General features: G+C 43.2%; 1 protein-coding gene across 1 annotated transcript in view; it reads left to right on the top strand.

The window, feature by feature from the left end:
* The window catches only part of LOC124607353 (15-hydroxyprostaglandin dehydrogenase [NAD(+)]-like), a 53,356-nt gene extending 35,419 nt beyond the window's left edge, over positions 1-17,937 (top strand). The window contains exons 6-7 of the mRNA XM_047139654.1: positions 4,733-4,890; positions 17,757-17,937. Coding sequence (XP_046995610.1) covers positions 4,733-4,890; positions 17,757-17,874 — 276 coding nt within the window. The 3' untranslated portion in view covers positions 17,875-17,937. The remainder of the gene's footprint in view (positions 1-4,732; positions 4,891-17,756) is intronic.
* Positions 17,938-22,058: the final 4,121 nt, after the last annotated feature.

Below are 22,058 nucleotides of genomic sequence, written 5' to 3' on the forward strand. Positions count from 1 at the left end.
CACAGCATCATCAGCAAACAGCCGCACATTGCTATCCACCCTATCCAAAAGATCATTTATGTAGATAGAAAACAACAGCGGACCTACCACACTTCACTGGGGAACTCCAGATGATACCCGCACCTACGATGAACACTCACCATCGAGGACAACGTACTGGGTTCTGTTACTTAAGAAGCCTTCGAGCCAATCACATACTTGGTAACCAATCCCATATGCTCGTACCTTAGTTACGAGTCTGCAGTGGGGCACCGAATCAAACGCTTTCCGTAAGTCAAGGAATATGGCATCCGTCTGATACCCTTCATCCATGGTTAGCAAGATATCATGTGAAAAAAGGGCGAGTTGCGTTTCGCAGGAGCGATGCTTTCTAAAGCCGTGCTGGTGCATGGACAGCAACTTCTCTGTCTCAAGGAAATTCATTATATTCGAACTGAGAATATGTTCGAGAATCCTGCAACAAACCGATGTTAAGGATATCGGTCTGTAATTTTGAGGATTCGTCTTTCTACCCTTCTTATATACAGGCGTCACCTGCGTTTTTTTCCAGTCGCTCGGGACTTTACGTTGGGCAAGAGATTCAGAAAAAATGCAAGCTAAGTAAGGAGCCAATGCAGTAGAGTACTCTCTGTAAAACCGAATTGGAATCCCATCAGGACCGGGCGATTTATTTATTTTCAACCCATTCAGCTGCTTCACACCCCCAGGGATGTCTATCACTATGTCTTCCACACGGGAATCTGTACGAGACTCAAACGGCGGTATGTTTGTATGATCCTCCTACGTGAAAGATTTCTCAAATGCTAAATTTAAAATTTCAGCTTTAGTTTTGCTGTCTTCCGTTGCCAGGCCAGACTGATCAGTGAGTGACTGCATGGAAGCCTTTGACTCGCTTACAGATTTTACGTAAGACCAAAATTTCCTTGGGTTTTCAGCAAGATCTTTTGCTAAGGTATGACGGTGGTAGTGGTTGAATGCTTCGCGCATCGCTCTTTTTACAACAGCACGAATCTCTACTTACTTTTTCCTGTCCTCATTCTCCCGATCTTTCTTGTACCGCGAATGGAACTGCCTTTGCTTCCTGAGCATTCTCCGAATTGCGCTGTTAAACCACGCTGGGTCTTCTCCGTCCGTAACCCACTTTTTCGGCACTTACTTGTCCAATGTGTGATTTACAATGTGTTTAAAATTTGCCCATAATTCTTCCACGTCCAATCGTATCGGAAGTAAATGAAGTCGATTCATTTACCAAGTAGGATGCTAACAACTGCTTATCTGCTCTTTCTAGTGAGAATACTCTCCTAGCCTTCTTGACCGACTTTTTAACTTTCGTAACCACAGTCGTAATGACAACATCATGATCACTAATCCCTGTCTCAACACTGACATCGTCGATGAGGTCTGGTCTGTTCGTGGCTACCAGATCTAAAATATTTCCATTACGCGTTGGCTGTGGATTTAGCTGCTCAAGACAGTTTTCGGATAATGTGTTCAAAAGTAATTCACACGACGGCTTGTCTGTACCACCTGTAATGAATCCATAGACATCCCAGTCTCTACTAGGTAGGTTGAAGTCGCCTCCGACTAATATAGCATGATCCGGGTACTTCTGCGATACAGAATGTAGACTCCCTTTGAATGATTCGTACAGGAACCGGCTTCATCGAATGAAACGCGGACTGGAGTGGCTTGTGATCCGTTACTAAGTAGAATTTTGTGCCATACAAAGAGTGGTGGAATTTGGTGACACCATACATAATAGCCAAAGACTCCTTTTCAAATCGTGAATAGTTTCACTGAGCTTTGGACAACACTTTTGATACGAAAGCAATAGGTCTGTCGACATCACCAATTCTGTGCGTAAACACTACATCGATTCCGTAAGAGGTTCAAATGGTTCAAATGGCTCTGAGCACTATGGGACGTAACTGCTGAGATCATCAGTCCCGTAGAACTTAGAACTACTTAAACCTAACTAACCTAAGGACATCACATCCATGCCCGAGGCAGGATACGAACCTGCGACCGTAGCGGTCACGCGGTTCCAAACTGAAGCGCCTAGAACCGCACGGCCACACCGGCCGGCTCCGTAAGAGGAAGTTTCAACTTGCAATACTACCGGTTTTTCAGGATCAAAGTGTACTAAGCATCGATCACTGAGCAAAGCATCTTTAAGTTTTTGAAAAGCTACTTCGCACTCATCTTTCCATACAAAGAGGACATTCTTTCGATCCAAGCGATGCAATGGATCCGCGATTTGTGCATTATTCGGTATGAACCGAATACAATAGTTCATTTTCCTTAAAACTAACTGCAATTCTGTGATATCTTGAGGAACAGGCAAGTCTCGAATGGCTATCAAATGCGACTGCAGAGGATGTACACCTTGAATGTTTATGAAATGACCAAGACATTGCAACTGTGGTTTAAAAAAATCACACTTGTCCAGTCTACACTTCAGTCCTGCTTCAGATAACACTCGAAACAAAGCACGTAAATTTTCAGTATGTTCTTCAGGTGTGCAGCCTGCTAAGACAATAGTTGGAACAGTTTGGCAGTTGTGCAGTTAGTTGTTCCAAATACCGTTGGAAAATAGCGGTTGCTAAAGAACTGCCGAAAGGCCAACGCAAATATTTGAACAAGCCACACACTTTTTGAGATTCTTCATCGAGCGGTATTTGAAGATGCGTCACGCAAATCAGTTTATGAAAAGGGTCGTCCAGTTCTTAATTTGTCCATAAAAGCTTCTGTATGTGGCAATGGATAAGTATCAATTACAGTTTATGAGTTGACTGTAGACTTAAAGTCAACAGAGAGGCGAATGCGACCTGAATGTATGGGGAGCAAAACCAGTGGACTTGGCCACCGACTAGCTGATACGGGCGCAATAACTGCGCTATGTTGCAATTGTTTAAAGTTCAGCAGCGACTTTGTTCCGTAATGCAATGGGAACAGTTGTTGCTCGGCAAAATTTCGGCTGAACATTTTCTGTCAGCGTAATATGTGCAACAAAATTGTTAGCTTTGCCTAAACCTTCAGAAAAGAGTTCCGGGAAGTCTTTCAGCAAGCTAGCTACACTGTCTTTTGCATTGAATGCAGACACTGACAACACATTGTCCTGAATGTTAAAGCCAAACAAAGCAAACGAATCAAGACCAAATATGTTCTTACAATCGCGTGATTGTAGCACAGTGAAAGTCACTCTTCGCATATGCGAGCGATACGTGGCAGGCAAAGTACATTTTCCGAGAATGGTGCAAGTAGGCTGTTTAGGTTTTCTTATTGATAACGCCACGTAGCGCTCTGTATGAAAATCATTGGCTGTGCTGTGTGCAGTCTGTGGCTAGTTTGCATTGTTGTCTGCCATTGTAGTGTTGGGCAGCTGGATGTTAACAGCGCGTAGCGTTGCGCAGCTGGAGGTGAGCCGCCAGCAGTGGTGGATGTGGGGAAGTGAGATGGCGGATTTTTGAGAGCGTATGATCTGGACGTGTGTCCATCAGAAACAGTACATTTGTAAGAATGGATGTCATGAACTGCTATATATATTATGACTTTTGAACACTTTTAAGGTAAATACATTGTTTGTTGTCTATCAAAATCTTCCATTTGCTAACTATGACTATCAGTAGTTAGTGCCTTCAGTAGTTTGAATCTTTTATTTAACTAGCAGTATTGGCGCTCACTGTATTGCAGTAGTTTGAGTAACGAAGATTTTTGTGAGGTAAGTGATTCATGAAAGGTATAGGTTATTGTTAGTCAGGGCCATTCTCTTGTAGGGATTTTTGAAAGTCAGATTGCGTTGCGCTAAAAATATTGTGTGTCAGTTTAAGCACAGTCATGTACAATTTTTCTAAGGGGACGTTTGATAATGGGAAAGTCTTGTCCATTATATGCCGTCAGTTGCGTGCTAGTTTTGGACAGGCATGGGGAGCCTAGTAGTTCATATGTGTGACGATTCAGCACTGCAACAGAAGCACCTATGTTCAACTGAAATTTCTCACGTTTTTTCTCTTAAGATGCAAATGAACAAGTTGCACTGGCGTAGCACTGAAGGAACTGTTTGCTTGCTAATTTTGCTAGTGCCTGCAGCAGGCTTTGAATACACTGCATTGATGAGATGGGCCTTGTGAATAGATTTTCGTGAGCGGGCAGAATTCTTATGTTTGTTCTGATGCAAACATACGTATTGTACGTGACCTTTCTTGCCACAAGTGTAACACTGAGCTTGTCGGGACGGGCAGTCTTGGCGTTTGTACCTTGAATAGTGGTGGCAGCGTATTCGAAGACGGCAAAGCCACTGTTCAAACAGCTCACATGGTATAGGACTGGTTTTGTGAGCATGAGCATGAATTGTGGCATCCTTCCTGCCACCAAAGTCACCAGATATCAATATTATTCAGCCTTTGTGACCTCCTTTGGACAGAAGCACGCCTCATGACTATCCACGTCTGATATAAGATTCCCTTGAAAGCTGTACAGGACCTGTGTTTAACTATTCCGAGACGACTGATTGCTATTTTGAATGCCAACAGTTTTTGTACAATGTAATAGGTGTCGTAATGTGTCGTGTTTTTGGAGGTCCCACACTTTTGCCCACCCCCCTGTATGTCAACTCGTGAGGTTGCATGTTTGGTGTGCAACTTGATACAAAATTCTGGAAGTTGTATCACCACTGACAGTGTGCATGACTGCACAGGAGGTTGGGCCTGTGGCATGTTGTGTTGTGTTCCAGGACGAGCTGCACGTGAATCAGACGGGCGTGAGGATGGTGGCGCTGTGCCCGGGGCCCACGGACACACCACTGGCGAGAAACGTCCACCTCTACTGCCTGCACGACTACATCAAGCAGCCGCTGCTCGACGCCATAGCCGCCATGGGTTCCCTCTGCACGTACGTACCACTTCGGTATTCAATTTTGTCGGCGTTTGTGGTACTTACCCGAAGCCAGCGCCATGTTACATTGCCATTTAACATACGATAGCGTGTAAAAAGTACTTGTTGATATGGTCTCCAGTCCTGCGGGTTTGATGCAGCTCGCCTAGTTACTTTACCAGACTAAGCTTTTTCATCTGTGAGTAACTGCTGCAAGCCGGCCGTGGTGACCGAGCGGTTCTAGGCTTTTCAGTCTGGAATCACGCGACCGCTACGGTCGGAGGTTTGAATCCTGTCTCGGGCATGGATGTGTGTGATGTCCTTAGGTTAGTTAGGTTTCAGTAGTTCTAAGTTCTAGGGGACTGATGACCTCAGAAGTTAAGTCCCATAGTGCTCAGAGCTATTTGAACCATTTTTAACTACTGCAACCGATATCCAAGTGTATCTGTTTCCTGTTCTTAAGCTTTGGTCTCCCTCTAACAGTTATTCACCTTCACCCATTCCTCCCTTTCACATCAGGCTATAAAACACAGTTCACGCCATACAAACCTGAATACCACACCGTTGCTCGGTTACTGATGGAAAGGCTCTTTCGTGCTGGACACCGAGCAATGAGCCCCTATGGGATTCACGTGGATGGCTAACTGCCTTTTGGAAATGTGTGTTGCTGGTTTTAACGTTTTACGCCAAGATTGGAGCAGGTTTGCACATTGCCTCCTACACAGGACCAGAATTATTTAAGACTTGACGCATTTTAAAAAAGATTACACTCCAGATTTTAAGTTTTAATATCTTTTCTTTTTTTAGGTAGGCATCACGGTTTTAAAGTTGTGTACACAGAAGGTTCGCAACAAAGGAACTCCCTTGGCTGTTTGGTCATATTTCCCATTCGAGTCTTCAAGACGCGCCTTCCTCGTAACTATACTGTATTTTTCACAGAGGTTCAGGTGGCGGTGAAGGCACTATAGCTGATGAAGCTTTTTCAGGGCAACCAATTTCTCATCTACTCCTATTCCCTTAGTGCTCTACAATCGCTGTAACACACGTACCCAGCAGAGAAGATCCTCCATCTCATACATGACCAACTGTACGTCCTACAGCGGCAGGGTAAGATGTAATAGTGCTGAGCACCGGGGCACATGGAAATTCAGGGAAATGAATACGCAGACAAAACCGTTAAGGAGGCCTGCAGGGAATGTGACGTTACACAGTGCCCCATTCCCCTGCAAGCTGTCCGTCTGATGGTGCTCGGAGATCCATGCAGTTGTGGGAGGAGTAGTGCCTGTCAGAGGCGAACAATGAGCCGCGGTTCTTGAAACCAATGATCTAGCCATTGCGTTCCTCACGTCGGTCGCTGCCCACCTCTGAATTGGGCAATTCGGCACTGTCCTCTAATGCATGGCTTTTTACACTTGCGAGAGAGCCCCCAATGTGTGATGCACGTGGCGTGCAAATCACTGTACGCCACATTTTAACTGAGTTTATTTTATTTTGTGATAATCAGGAAGATGTAACTTTATATTGGGGTCTGCCCTCTGTTTTGGTTGATGAGATGAGTGTGGTGGTTTTAAAAGTTTGTGACGTGCCTGGACTCCGGCCTAAGCTTTCTGCCTCGAGATTTTAACCTGTTGCACAGTGGCTGGCTCTTCCCTATTCTTTCCACTACTTTTTTCTCTTTTTATTGTGTTTTGTATCTGACAACATGATTTGTTTTGTGTGTAAGTGGGCGTGTGTTGGGGTGATGTGCGCTTTGTGTGAATGTGTGTGTGTGTGTGTGTGTGTGTGTGTGTGTGTGTGTGTGCGTGCGTGTGTGTGTGTGTCTGTGTGTGTGTGTGTGTGTGTGTGTGCAAATTTTTAGGACGACAATTTCCGTTTTAATAATTTTTCGACCGATATCCAAAGTTGTCTCTTTAAATTTTAGCGTGGGTGCTAAATTTCTTGCCATCGTGTGACCACACTACCACACCATCACCATCATCGTCTCTTCTTTCCGGCCAGTTGTACCACACATTTAATTTACTCACCGATTCAATTCAGTACTTCTGCATTGGATATGCGCTTTGCCTTTCTAACTTTAAGCATTCCTCTGGAACACTGCATTTCTCAGCCTTCTGTACTCGTCTTGTCAGTACTGTTTATCGTCCACGTTTCGCTTGCTTATAACAGCTTTTTAAACGAAAACTTTCAGGAAAAGTATTCCAAACACTTCAATTTGTGTTAGATTTTAAGAAATTTGCCTTGCCGTTCCCAGTCTGTATTTTATTTCTTCTTTACTTCCGCTGCTATCACTTATTTCACTTTCCAAGTAACAAAACTCATCTAATACCTACTTCCTAATATAATTCCCACAGCATCATCTGACTTAATTGGACTAAAGTCTCTCACCCTTGTTTTACTCTTGTTGATATTCATTTTATAACCCCTTATTAGAAACTATCTGTCCCCTTCAACTCACCTTATAAATCGTTTTCCTTCTGTGACAGAACCAGTGCGATCACAAACCTCCTTTTCTGTGAACTCTGATTCTTTGTCTGAATTTCTACTGGTTTCCTTATGCTCCGTGTTCACCCTGGATAACATTGGGGATAGGCCACAACGCTGTTCACTTCCTTCTCAATTATTGCTTTCGTGTCCTTCAACTTGTTTTACTCTTGTTGATATTCATTTTATAGCCCCTTATTAGAAACTATCTGTCCCCTTCAACTCACCTTCTAAATCGTTTTCCTTCTGTGACAGAACCAGTGTGATCACAAACCTCCTTTTCTGTGAACTCTGATTCTTTGTCTGAATTTCTACTGGTTCCCTTATGCTCCGTGTACACCCTGGATAAAATTGGGGATAGGCTACAACGCTGTTCACTTCCTTCTCAATTATTGCTTTCGTGTCCTTCAACTTTTTTTTAATTTTAGTCTGGTTTATGTCCTAGTTGCAGTTAATTTTTAGCTCCCTTTTACGCGTGCTACCTTCAGAATTCCAAATTATTTATGTATTCCACTCTACAGTGACATAAGCTTCCCCAAAATGTATAATTGTTATAAATTTAGGTTTGATTTTCTTCAGTCTACCTTTTAATAAATTATGTAGGGAAATATTTATTGGACTCTTCCTGTATTTCTCCAGAATACAAAATTATATGTCCTCAATAAAAAAAGATTGCTTCTACAAACAGCTCCATTCTCCTGTACAAAATGTGCCTTAGTGTTAAGTAACCATGCATTACTAAACTAATGGTTCGGTTATGTTCATATCTTAAGCACCTGCTGGTCAGATAAATATAAGGTAATATCAACAACGGTGGAAAATGGTATAACAAGAGTACAATTTGTTATGAACAGGAAGGCAGGACAGAGAGGGCGTAGTTGTAAACAGCTAAATGACAGGATTATTCTTATCAGAATCAACAGCAAAACAATGCCTACAAATACAGTTCAGCTATATAAGCCGTCGTCAGAAGTAGAAGATGAACAGATAGAGTGAGAGATAATGTGGAGACACTGAATAGAGAGAGAGAGAGATGATACGGAGACAGTGATGGGGCAACACAGCATTTAAGGAAAGATGAAAATCTAATAGTCGTGGCGAACTGTGACGCTCTAGTACGAGAAGCAATGAAAAACAGAATTCTGGGGGAATATCGACTTGGCAGTAGGAAGGAGAAAAACTCCATGACATCTGAAATAAATTTCAGGTAGTAATAGTAAAGAGACTGTTCAAAAACATGAAAGAAGCAGGTATCCTTGCTATAGAGGCCTCGAGGCACACGGAGAAACGAGCTGTGTTAATTCCTGATGAGACAGCAATTCTAAAAACAGATGTTAGATTGTACCATGGAGGAGACATAGATCAAACCACACTTTAGTAATGAAGAAGTGTAACAGGATCAGGAAGGATCAGTATGTAAAGAAGTAGCATATTTTAGTACTGAGAAACGATGCAGTGAGTTTGAAATTCTCTGAAGCTGTAGATACTGCAATAATGAATACCCCAGTGGGTAGCTCAGCTGAAGAGGAACTGACATCTCCAAAAGGGCTCTCACAGAAAGTGGAGAGATAGCTATAGATACAAGAAAGGTACGTGCGAAGAAACCTTCAACTGAAGAAATAATTCAATTAATCGATTAAAGGAGGAAACACAAAAACATTCAGGAGAGAGAAAGGAGTAGAGTAACACAAATCACGTAGGAATGAAGTTATATGAAACGAAAGGAAGCTAAAGCGAAATGGCAACGGAAAAAATGTTAAGAAATCGAAAAAGAAATGCCCAGGCTTAGGAAAACTTTCGGTGAATTTGAAGTCAAGTATTTCAGCATTAAGAATGTTGAAGGAATTCTACCGTTGAATGTATCGTAGATCACATCAACGGCCCCTACAAGGAAGAGAAAGAAGAGCTGTTTGATGATGTGATAGAAGAAGAAATTGAAGTCGATTAGGAAGACATTGGAGAATCAACTGTTAGTGTGACAGAACTTTGGAAGAATTGCGAAGAGATTGATAACATTCCTTTGGAATTTACAATATCAGTGGAGTAAATTGGAAGCAAACGAGTATTGTAGTTTGTGCGCAGCATTTATGAGACTGCAACCAAACGAATATTCAAGTTGGTATGTAGAATCTACAGTATTAGTCTGGAGACATACCATCAGGCTGTGGGAAGTATATCATCAACAAAAACTGACTGCTAGCGAGACCGGATAAATGCGACAACTGTCGCACAATCAGCATAACATCTCATGCATCCAAGTTGCTGACTCGAATAATACACAGACGGATAGGAAAAAGCTGAGGATTTGTTACATAAATTCGTCCTTAAGGAAGATACAGGCACCAGGGAGGAAGTTCTGAAATAGCGACTGATAATGGAAACTAGACTAGAAGTCAAGAAACAAACGTCTCACCGAAAGCAGCATAACTTGGAAAATATTAGAGGAATTGCGTCTATGCTAGGATTTCACTGTGTGTCCCACCTGTCACTCACAGAGCATTAAGGCGATATGAGAGCTTTGCAATGTACATGTCAGTACTGCAGCGGCAACAGTTGTGAATGCTCCCTACTTAGCAATCATATACAACCGCTCGCTCACCGATATATCTGTACCTACAGATTGGAAAATTGCGCAGGTCGCACCGGTGTTTAAGAAGGGTAGTAGGTGTAATCCATCTAACTACAGACCTAATCATTGATGTGGGTTTGCAGTAGGGTTTTGGAGCATATACTGTATTCAGACATTATGAATCACCTCGAAGGAAACGATCTATTGATACGTAATCAGCATGGTTTCAGAAAACATCGTTCTTGTGCAACGCAGCTAGCTCTTTATTCGCACGAAGTAATGGCCGCTATCGACAGGAGATCTCAAGTTGATTCCGTATTTCTAGATTTCCGGAAAGCTTTTGACACCGTTCCTCACAAGCGACTTCTAATCAAGCTGCGGGCCTATGGGGTATCGTCCCAGTTGTGCCACTGGATTCGTGATTTCCTGTCAGGAAGGTCGTAGTTCGTAGTAATAGACGGCAAATCGTCGAGTAGAACTGAAGTGATATCTGGTGTTCCCCAGGGAAGCGTCCTGGGACCTCTGCTGTTCCTGATCTATGTAAATGACCTGGGTGACAATCTGAGCAGCTCTCTTAGGTTGTTCGCAGATGATGCTGTAATTTACCGTCTAGTAAGGTCATCCGACGACCAGTATCAGTTGCAAAGCGATTTAGAAAAGATTGCTGTATGGTGTGGCAGGTGGCAGTTGACGCTAAATAACGAAAAGTGTGAGGTGATCCACATGAGTTCCAAAAGAAATCCGTTGGAATTCGATTACTCGATAAATAGTACAATTCTCAAGGCTGTCAATTCAACTAAGTACCTGGGTGTTAAAATTACGAACTACTTCAGTTGGAAAGACCACATAGATAATATTGTGGGGAAGGCGAGCTAAAGGTTGCGTTTCATTAGCAGGACACTTAGAAGATGCAACAAGTCCACTAAAGAGACAGCTTACAGTACACTCGTTCGTCCTCTGTTAGAATATTGCTGCGCGGTGTGGGATCCTTACCAGATGGGATTGACGGAGGACATCTACAGGGTGCAAAAAAGGGCAGCTCGTTTTGTATTATCACGTAATAGGGGAGAGAGTGTGGCAGATATGATACGCGAATTGGGATGGAAGTCATTACAGCAAAGACGCTTTTCGTCGCGGCGAGATCTATTTACGAAATTTCAGTCACCAACGTTCTCTTCCGAATGCGAAAATATTTTGTTGAGCCCAACCTACATAGGTAGGAATGATCATCAAAATAAAATAAGAGAAATCAGAGCTCGAACAGAAAGGTTTAGGTGTTCGTTTTTCCCGCGCGCTGTTCAGGAGTAGAATGGTAGAGAGATAGTATGACTGTGGTTCGATGAACCCTCTGCCAAGCACTTAAATGTGAATTGCAGAGTAGTCATGTAGATGTAGATTCGTGCAGGAAGAGTAGCCGTGTCACTGACAAGTGTTGTGTACACGCGAGGCTTGACGTAATCCCACGAAAAGAAGTCTGTAGCGTCACATCTGGAGGGCGCAGAGGATATGCGGTGGGACCATCACGACCCAGGCAGCTGTCAGGAAACGCGTCACTCAGCACACCCACACCTTGGATCTCCAATGCGGGGTTGCGCCATCATACGGGAAGACGATACATGGCCGCAGCTCATCGACCTTTGGCAGCGAAAACCATTGGAGCATGCCTAAGTAAACATTTCCAATACCTTTTTCTCTGTGAAGAAAAATGGTCTAACCTACCATGAATTAGGAGACACCAAACACTAACCGATCTGTTCACGTGAGTTGCGCGCGTTTCCGGAGCCCCAAATCCTAAGGCTGTTTAGAAATGTGTAACGTTGCTTCATTTGGGAACAGTCACTTCTCCAGGTACTCATTGTCAGCCTCTGTAGGGACCAGCCTGGAACACTCTAATGCGTACCGCAGAGAACGAGCGTTTGGCTGCTACACTTGGAGCATTTGGATTTTGTAAGTAAGTGCTTTTAAAATACTTTACGGACAACTGATCGTGCTTTCCGCAAATCGCGTTCAACACCTGTCTAAAGTTCTTGAACCATCTCATTATGCTTGTTTCTGCCCATGGTGTCTTCCCATGCTGGTGTCGATAATTATGTAGTATCGTACTCACAGACATGGATTAGGCGCACCGGATGACACATGTACCTTATCCTGGTCTGTCACCTATTTGATGCAGTCCAAGTCACATCTGCAAGAAATTGCACAGGAAAACAATTTTGATAGCTCCTAAACGTTTTAAAACAAATCTCGTTTCTCTGTCTCTAATAGTTTCCAAGGCATGATTTTTTTAAAAAATGGCAATGGCAGTTCCACCTCCCCCCCTCCCACCATGAGCCATGGATCTTGCCGTTGGTGGGGAGACTTACACGCGTCAGCGATACAGATGGCCATACCGTAGGTGCAACCACAACGGAGGGGTATCTGTTGAGAGGCCAGACAAACGTGTGGTTCCTGAAGAGGGGTAGCAGCCTTTTCAGTAGTTGCAGGGGCAACAGTCTGGATGATTGACTGACCTGGCCTTGTAACAATAACCAAAACGGCCTTGCTGTGCTGGTACTGTGACTGGCTGAAAGGAAAGGGAAACTACAGCCGTAATTTTTCCCAACGGCATGCAGCTCTACTGTATGGTTATATGATGATGACATCTTCTTCGGTAAAGTAGTCCCCCATTCGAATCTACGAGTGGAGATTAGTCAGGAGGACGTCGTTATCAGGAGAAACAAAACTGCCGCTCTACAGATCGGAGCGTGGAATATCAGGTCACTTAATCGGGCAGATAGATTAGAAAACTCAAGAAGGGAAATGGATAGGTTAAAGTTAGATGTAGTGGTAATTAGTGAAGTTCGGTGGCAGGAGCAACAGGACTTCTGGTCCGGTGAAAACAGGGCTATAAATATAAAATCAAATACGGGTAACGCAGGAACACGGACAATCTGTTATGAACAGCATCGTGCACGCATTATTGTAGCCAAGATAGACACGAAGACCACACCCACCAAAGTAGTACAAGTTTATATGCCAACTATCTCCGCAGATGAGGCGGAGATTGAGGAAAATGTATGATGAAATAAAAGAAATTATTCAGGTTGTTAAGGGAGCTAAAAATTTAATAGTCATTGGGTACTGGAAATCGACGGTAGGAAAAGGGAGAGAAGGAAAATTATTAGGTGAATATGGACTGAGGGAAAGGAATGAAAGAGGAAGCCGCCTGGTAGAATTTAATCATAGGTAACACTTTCTTTAAGAATCATCAGGGAAGGTTGTATACATGGAAGAGACCTGCAGACAGCGGAAGACTTCAGATTGACTATACAATGGTTAGTCAGAGATTTAGGAACCAGATTTTAAATTGTAAGACGTTTCCAAGGGCAGATGTGGATTCTGACCACAATTTATTGGCTATGAACTGTAGACTAAAACTGATGAACCTGCAAAAACGTAGAAATTTAACGACATGGATGGATCCATGGATAAACTGAAAGGAAAAAGGTTTTAGATGGTTTTGAAGGTACGATTGACAAGAACAAAGTAAAGGAATAGACTAGAAGAAGAATGGGTACGTAGCTTTGAGAAATGAAATAGTGAAGGCAACAGAGGATCAAGTAGGTAAAAAGACGAGAGCTAGTAGAAGTCCTTGGGTAACGGAAGAGATATCGAATTTTATTGATGAAAGGAGAAAATATAAAAATGTAATAAATGAAGTGAGCGAAGGGAATACAAAAATCTCAAAAATGAAAACGACCAGAAGTACAAAATGGCTAAGTAGGAATGGCTAGAGGTCAAATGTAAGGATGTAGAAGCATGTATACTGCCTACATGAAAATTAAGGAGCCTTCGGAGAAAAGAGAAACACTTGTAAGAATATTAAGAGCTCAGATGGGAAACCAGTCCTAAGCAGAGGAGGGAAAGCAGAAAGGTGGAATGAGTATATAGAGGGCCTATACAAGGGAGGTGTACTTGAGGGCAATATTTTGGAAATGGAAGAGGACGTAGAGGAAGATGAAAAGAGAGATATGATACTGCGTGAAGAATTTGACAAAGCACTGAATGACTTAAGTCGAAACAAGACCCCAGTAGTAGACAGCATTCCATTACAGCTATTGATAGCCTAGGGAGAGCCAGCCATGACAAAACTCTTACATCCGTGAGCAAGATATATGAGGCAGTCGACATACCCTCAGACTTCTTAAAGAATAAAATTATCCCAATTCCACAGAAAGCAGTTGCTGACAGGTGTGAAAATTATCGAACTATCAGTTTAATAAGCTTCGGCTGCAAAACACTAACACGTATTATTTACAGAATAATGGAAAATCTGGTGGAAGCCGACATTGGGGAAGATCGGCTTCGAATACGGACAAATGTAGGAACAAGTTTCTTCTCGTAGAAGATAGGTTAGGGAAAGGCAAACCCACGTTTACAGCATTTGTGGACTTAGAGAAAGCCTTTGACAATGTCGACTAGAACACTCTCTTTCAAATTCTAAGGCTTGCTGCGGTAAAATAAAGGGAGCAGAAGACTATTTACAGTTTGTACAGAAACCAGATGGCGGTTATAAGAGTCAATGGGCACAAAAGGGAAGCAGTGGTTAAGAAGGAAGTGAGACAAGAGTCTAGCCTATCCCCGATGTTATTCAATCTGTATATTGAGCAAGGAAACAAAGGAAAAATTTTGAGCGGGAATTAAAGTCCAAGGAGAAGAAACAAAAGTGTTGAGGTTTGCCGATGACGTTATAATTCTGTCGCAGATAGCAAAGGACTTGGAAGAGCTGTTGAATGGAATAGACAGAGTGTTGAAAGGAGGATATGAGATGAATACCAACAAAAGCAAAACGAGGATAATAGAATGTAGTTGAATTAAATCAGGTGATGCTGTGGGAACTAGATTAGGAAATGAGACACTTAAAGTAATAGATGAGTCTTGCTGTTTGGGAAGAAAAATAGCGGATTATGGGTGAAGTAGGGAGGATATAAAATGTAAACTGGCAATGGCATGAAAAGCGTATATGAAGAAGAAAAATTATTTAACATGGAGAATAGATTTAAATGCCAGAAGGTCCTTTCTGAAAATATTTGTATGGAGTGTAGACACGTATGGAAGAGAAACATGGACAATAAACAGTTTAGACAAGAAGAGATCAGAAGCTTCTGTAATATGGTGCTACAGAAGAATACTGACAATTATATGTATCCATCATGTAACAAATGAGGAGGTACTGAATACGATTGGGGAGAAGAGAAATTTGTGAGAGAACCTTACTAAAAGAAGGGATCGGTTGGTAGTACACATTCTGAGGTATCAAGGGATCACATACTAAGTGCTGGAGGGAAGTGGGGGGAGGGGGGTGGTGGGTAAAAATCGCAGACCATGGGATGAATACAGTAAGCAGATTCAGGGGGATGTAGGTTGCCATAGTTACTCAAAGATGAAATGGCTTGCTCAGGATAGAGTATGATGGAGAGCTGAATCAAACCAGTCTTTGGACTGAAGACAACAACAACAACAACTATGAGACTTTACAGACACCCTGTATAACATGTACAAGACTGAAGGGGGACAATAAGAAGACCAACAAAGAAATGGTTGGCTTAAAAAGTGACTAAATTTGCATCCTTGCCTTCTCTCCATTACTCTTTAACCTCAGTGTTGATGAAGCAATGACAGAAAGGAATGTCAGGACCATTTCATGGGAGACCACCAATAAGATTCGCTGAAAGTGTGTAAGACTTAGGACCTGTTGATTGGGATGACAAGTCTGCTGAGCACAGAATATGGATTGAGAGAAAACTAAAGAAAGACTAAAATAATGAGGAGTAATAGGGACATGAATGGCGATAAATCTAACATCATAACGGGGGACCACAGTCTGCACACATTTAGGATTCCTGCTACCTTGGAAATAAAATAGAAAAAGTAAATAACGATTAACTTCCTTGGGCGATTGGTTTCAGTACATGGACTATTACCTTTGTGTTTTGCACTAAAACAAGAACTAACATACACACATCAAAAAAAGTTTTGTATCACCCCGATTCCCAGAACTCCTGAAGATAGATGTTGACTTTGGATATTGTATCACAGACACTGTCCCTTTGTTCAGAGATGTCACTAAAGCTACCCAAAGATGTAAACAACCATGCATGAGAAGCGCCTGTTAGACGGAGGGGGTCCGACAGCCGATCAGTTCCAGTCATTCCACCACGACGGAGATGCTCGGCTGGTGTTGTTTGCAGTTCAACCATACCGCGGTTCGATCGCGTCCGCATTGTTACTTTGTGCCAGGAAGGGCTCTCAACAAGGGAAGTGTGCAGACATCTCGGACTGAACCAAAGCGATATTGTTCGGACATAGAGGAGATATAGAGAGAGACAGGAACTGTCTATGACATGGCTCGCTCAGGCCGTCCAGTGGGCTACTACTGCAGTGGATGACCGCTACCTACGGATTATTGCTAGGAGGAACACTGACAGCAACGCCACCATGTTGAATAATGCTTTTCGTGCAGTGTTACGACTCAAACTGTGCGCAATAGGATGCATGATACGCATCTTCACTCCCGACGTCCATGCGAGGTGCATCTTTGCCACCACGACACCATGCAGCAAGGTACAGATGGACCCACCAACATGCTGAATGGACTGTCTAGCGAGTGCTACAAGGTGAAGATTCCCTGCTGTTTTGGGGTGGCATAATATGGGGCCGACGTACTCCGCTGATGGTCATGGAAGGCGCGGAAACGGATGTACGATATGTGAATGCCATCCTCCAACCGATAGTGCAACCATATCGGCAGCATACTGGTGAGGCATTCGTCTTCATGTACAACAATTCGCACCTCCATAGTGCACATCTTGTGGATGGTTCAAATGGTTCAAATGGCTCTAAGCACTATGGGACTTAACATCTATGGTCATCAGTTCTTGTGAATGACTTCCTTCAGGATAACGACATCGCTCGACTAGAATGGCCAGCATGTTCTCCAGACATGAATCCTATCGAACATGCCTGAGGTAGATTGAAAAGGGCTGTTTATGGACGACTTGACCCACCAACCACTTTGAGGAATCGGCGCCGAATCGCCATTGTGGACTGGGACAATCTGGACAAACAGTGCCTTGATGAACTTATGGGTAGTATGCAACGACGAATACATGCATACCAATGCAGAAGGGACCGGTGTGTACAACAATCTGAACTCGCTGCATGGTGGTAAAAAATGCAGTGTGTGGTTTTCATGAGCAATACAAATGGAGAAAATGATGTTTATGTTGATCTCTATTCCAATTTTCTGTACAGGTTCCGGAACTCTCGGAACCGAGGTGATGCAAAGTTTATTTTTTATATTTGTATTTTATCCAGTTTATTTCATTAGTCCACCCCAGTTAGATTTTTTAAAACTAAGCTACATCGAGATACATGTGCAGTAACATCATGTCCTGTTAATTTGTGGTGCACATGAAGATGGTGAGTTTCCCATCTCTAAATGTAACCTGATGGACCCTAACCAGAAACTCACTCCAGAAATTATATACATAAGATATGAAATAAATTGTTATAAGCAGTAGTAAGCCAGGTGCTGTGCTGTGATTGTTGGCCATCTTTGTCCATTATATATAATTATACTGCACTTGGCGGTGGTACATTGTTAACCTTCGTCTATTGCTGATTACTGCTCTCTCACTTCTGAAGCATACACTCTACAGCAATAAAATAATTTCTCCGGTAATTCCCAGCTAGTACTTAACTTCATGTGGAAGTTGGAATTACAGATTTTGTTACTTATTGAGCTATGTTCTTCTGGAACAATGTAAATAAAGTGCGTGTGTTATCTTCACAGGCCTGACTTCATCGCTGAAGGCTTGATGACTGCCATCCGAGATGGCAAATCAGGGTCTGTCTGGATGGCCGACAACAACAAGATCAAGGAGATTGTCTACGAGCGGCTCGTCCAATAAGAACTGTTCTACATGCCATTTTGTACACATCACATTATCATGAATAAAGTATACCTGATTCGAGTGATGACTTATACAGTAATAAGAATCACTCTAAATAGTTGCCACCCACTAGACAATTTCCTTTGTGGGAATCTTTTCCTACAATGCGAAACGGTGTTTGACGTTAAACTCAGTCACAAAGGCTATCCCTTCAAATGCACAGTGTTTGAGGCTGAAGTCAATTTCTATCAAATTGTTGGCTGGAGCCCACGACATGTTGCAAAATGATATTTCAGGGTTTTGGCCAGTATTTCAAGTGGCCATCATAATATGAAACAATGACTAATATGTGCAATAAATTATTCAAACAGTAATTCAGATAATGTTGGCAGATAAGAAAATGTTAATACGTGGGGAGAAGTTACTAAGGGATCACTCAAGTGTTCAGTTTTGAGCCCGCTCCGCTTTCTTATGTGTGTGACTCACCTTAAACTTTATATTCATCAGGCAGAATTGGTACTTTCTGCAGACGATACCAGCGTTATAGTTTTGTCGTATGACATATACAGGGTGATTCAAAAAGAATACCACAACTTTAGGAATTTAAAACTCTGCAACGACAAAAGGCAGAGCTAAGCACTATCTGTCGGCGAATTAAGGGAGCTACAAAGTTTCATTTAGTTGTACATTTGTTCGCTTGAGGCGCTGTTGACTAGGCGTCAGCGTCAGTTGATGCTAAGATGGCGACCGCTCAACAGAAAGCTTTTTGTGTTATTGAGTACGGCAGAAATGAATCGACGACAGTTGTTCAGCGTGCATTTCGTACGAAGTATGGTGTTAAACCTCCTGATAGGTGGTGTATTAAACGTTGGTATAAACAGTTTACAGAGAATGGGTGTTTGTGCAAAGGGAAAAGTTCTGGACGGCCGAGAACGAGTGATGAAAATGTAGCACGTATCCAGCAAGCATTTGTTCACAGCCCAGGAAAATCGACTCGCAGAGCTAGCAGAGAGCTGCAAATTCCACAATCAACTGTATGGAGAGTCCTACGAAAAAGGTTAGTTATGAAACCTGAACGTCAACTACCCGAGGCGATGGATCGGCCGCCAGGCAGCCCGTGACAGAGCACTTCATCACTGGCCTCCAAGAAGCCCTGATCTTACCCCCTGTGATTCTTTCTTATGGGGGTATGTTAAGGATATGGTGTTTCGGCCACCTCTCCCAGCCAGCATTGATGATTTGAAACGAGAAATAACAGCAGCTATCCAAACTGTTACGCCTGATATGCTACAGAGAGTGTGGAACGAGGTGGAGTATCGGGTTGATATTGCTCGAGTGTCTGGAGGGGGCCATATTGAACATCTCTGAACTTGTTTTTGAGTGAAAAAAAAACCTTTTTAAATACTCTTTGTAATGATGTATAACAGAAGGTTATATTATGTTTCTTTCATTAAATACACATTTTTAGAGTTGTGGTATTCTTTTTGAATCACCCTGTAGTATGACAAAACTTCGATTTTGGCCACAGAAACGACCTTTTGGGACTCCATTAACAAAGAATCCGTTGAAATATTCATTGCGGAAAATCTAATGAACCGCGACAGTGGTTACCAACTGAATAACGCGTGGAATCCCGTCATCTCCGAAATGGTTGAGACGAAGACGCCAGAAGACTTCGATAGCTGCGGCCAAGGACAATACCGACGGCAACTGAATCTTGCAGTTCCACCAGCGAGGGCGCTGCCGCTGGGCGGCGTGGTCCTTCTGTCTCCGCGACTTCAACGCATGCGCGGCAGTACCATCAGCGCGGAGAACGTCAGTCCTCGTTCGGCTCACCTGAAGATGGTTGGCAGTTATCCAGCCGAAATATCGTGGAATGAAGTTTACGACGACCGGCTGCAATCCCGAAATCTCTTTGAACAGCGTGATGTGTGGCTAATGAGCAGCCGTTCGATCATGAAATCCAAGTTGCCTCACTTCCCGCCTAACTGTCATAGTACCTGCAGTGGATCATGATTCAGTTTGGAATTCCTGTGAGATGGTCTGGATAGATGTCTGCCTATTACACATTACGACCCTCTTCAACGGTCGGCGGTCTCTGTCAGTCAACAGACGAGGTCGGCCTGTACGCTTTTGTGTTGTACGTGTTCCTTCACGTTTCCACTTCACTATCACATGGAAAACAGTGGACCTAGGGATGTTTAGGAATGTGGAAATCTCGCGTACAGACTTATGACACAAGTGACAGCCAACGGAGCTCCACGATCGGGGAACTGTATGGCGATTCGAATTCCAAATCCACTCATCAGTCATGCAAATGCTTGTAACAGTAAAACTGGGTTTCTAACCATAAAACCTAGGCTATGGAACAGTGGAAGAAAGTAATTTGGTCGGATGAGTCTCGTTTCAAATGTTTCCAACTTCTGGCCGAGCTTACGTCTCAAGAGTGAGACATGGCGGGGAATCGGAGATGACTTGGGCAGCCATGTAGTGCAGTTCCATTGACCCCACTGGTACTTTGCAAGATCGCATTAATGCCTCGTATTATTTGAGAATTTTGGCCTATCAGGTTCTTCATTTGGCAGAATACTTGTTCCCTGGTGGCGATTCTGTGTTTCAAGCCGAAAGAGCCCATGTTCCCACAGGTTGTATCGTCCCGGATTGGTTTCGTAAGCACGACAATGAATTGTAGTATCTCCCCTGGCCACCAGCCACTGGTGGCCATGGAAGGCGCCGTAATGGCTGTACCATACGTGAAAACCATCCTCCTACCGATAGTGCAACCATATGGGCCGCATACTGGCGGGGAATTCGTCTTCATTGACGACATTCGCGCCCCCATCCTGCACGTCTTGCGAATGACTTCATTCAGGATAACGACATCGCTAGACTAGAGTGGCCAGCATGTTCTACAGACATGAACCCTATCGAACATGCCTGGGATAGATTGAAAAGGGCTGTTTATGGACGACTTGACCCACCGACCACTCTGAAGGATCTACGCCGAACCGCCGTTGCGGAGTGGGACAATCTGTACCAACAGAGCCTTGATGAACTTACAGGTAGTATGCCAGGACGAATACAGGCATGCATCAATGCAAGAGGACGCACTATTGGATACTAGAAGTACCGGTTTGTACAGCAATCTGAACCTCAACTTCTGAAGGTCTCGCTGTGTGGTGGTACAACATACAATGTGTGGTTTTCATAAGCAATAAAAAAGTCGGAAATGATTTTTATGTTTATCTCTAGTCCAGTTTTCTGTACAGGTTCTGGAACCCTCGGAACTGAGGCGATGCAAAACTGTTTTTTGTGTGTGGACATTCGCACTGCATGTGCGAGTGTGCAGGTACACCATCGTGTGGTACCGCATTTGCTGTAGCACATTGAGTGGAACATGTTCCAACAACTCTGGAAGGATTTCACGCAAATACATTAAATATCTGTTGGTATTCAATTGCTGAGGAAAAATGTTTGGACTAATCAAGCTATCGCCTACCAAGACGGCCCAAATACTTACAGAGAAGCGATTTTGGTGACAACGAACGAAGGCGGCGTGCGGGGTGCCCACACGTGTTGATTGTAGTTGTTGTACACACCCTCTTAAGTAAAGAATGCCTTATCCATAAAAAGTTCACTGTCCCCATAGTCAGGTCGAATGTCATACCTTTACGAAAACCACTGGGAGAATTCTATTTGGAAAAAGTCTCTGTTAAGGGGGTGAAGCTTCTGAAGGCGGTGAGAATCCAAATAATCTTAATGCCAGACAAACTAAATAGTGGAATGGCTTACATCCATTTCACGTGCAACACGCTGAGAATTTCTTGAGGGTGTGTATTACAACGGTGCTAACCCCTCCTCTTCAAGCTCTGGTGTATCCAATGTGCGTTGGCGACCACGTCCTTCATCCCTTCACACCTGCGACACAAAATAAATACATTGGCTTTCGAAGTAGGCCTTAAACGCACATCTGGCGTTATGAGTACGTGTCAGTGGAAAACGTAACCTCAGGTGAAGCTGCCTCTCTTAGGGACCTGTGGATGGCAGTAAATATGCATGGTTCTGGCATTCGACGATTCTGAAACCGGTGAACGTACAAACAATTAGCAGCGTGTAGGGTTGCCAGAATTTGTTGCTAGCAAACCGGGACGTTTCTCTAAAATTAACCAAAAATTTTGTAATGATTTTAGGTGAAAGATTTA

Source organism: Schistocerca americana, chromosome 3 (genome assembly GCF_021461395.2).
Source record: "Schistocerca americana isolate TAMUIC-IGC-003095 chromosome 3, iqSchAmer2.1, whole genome shotgun sequence".
NCBI lineage: Eukaryota > Metazoa > Arthropoda > Insecta > Orthoptera > Acrididae > Schistocerca > Schistocerca americana.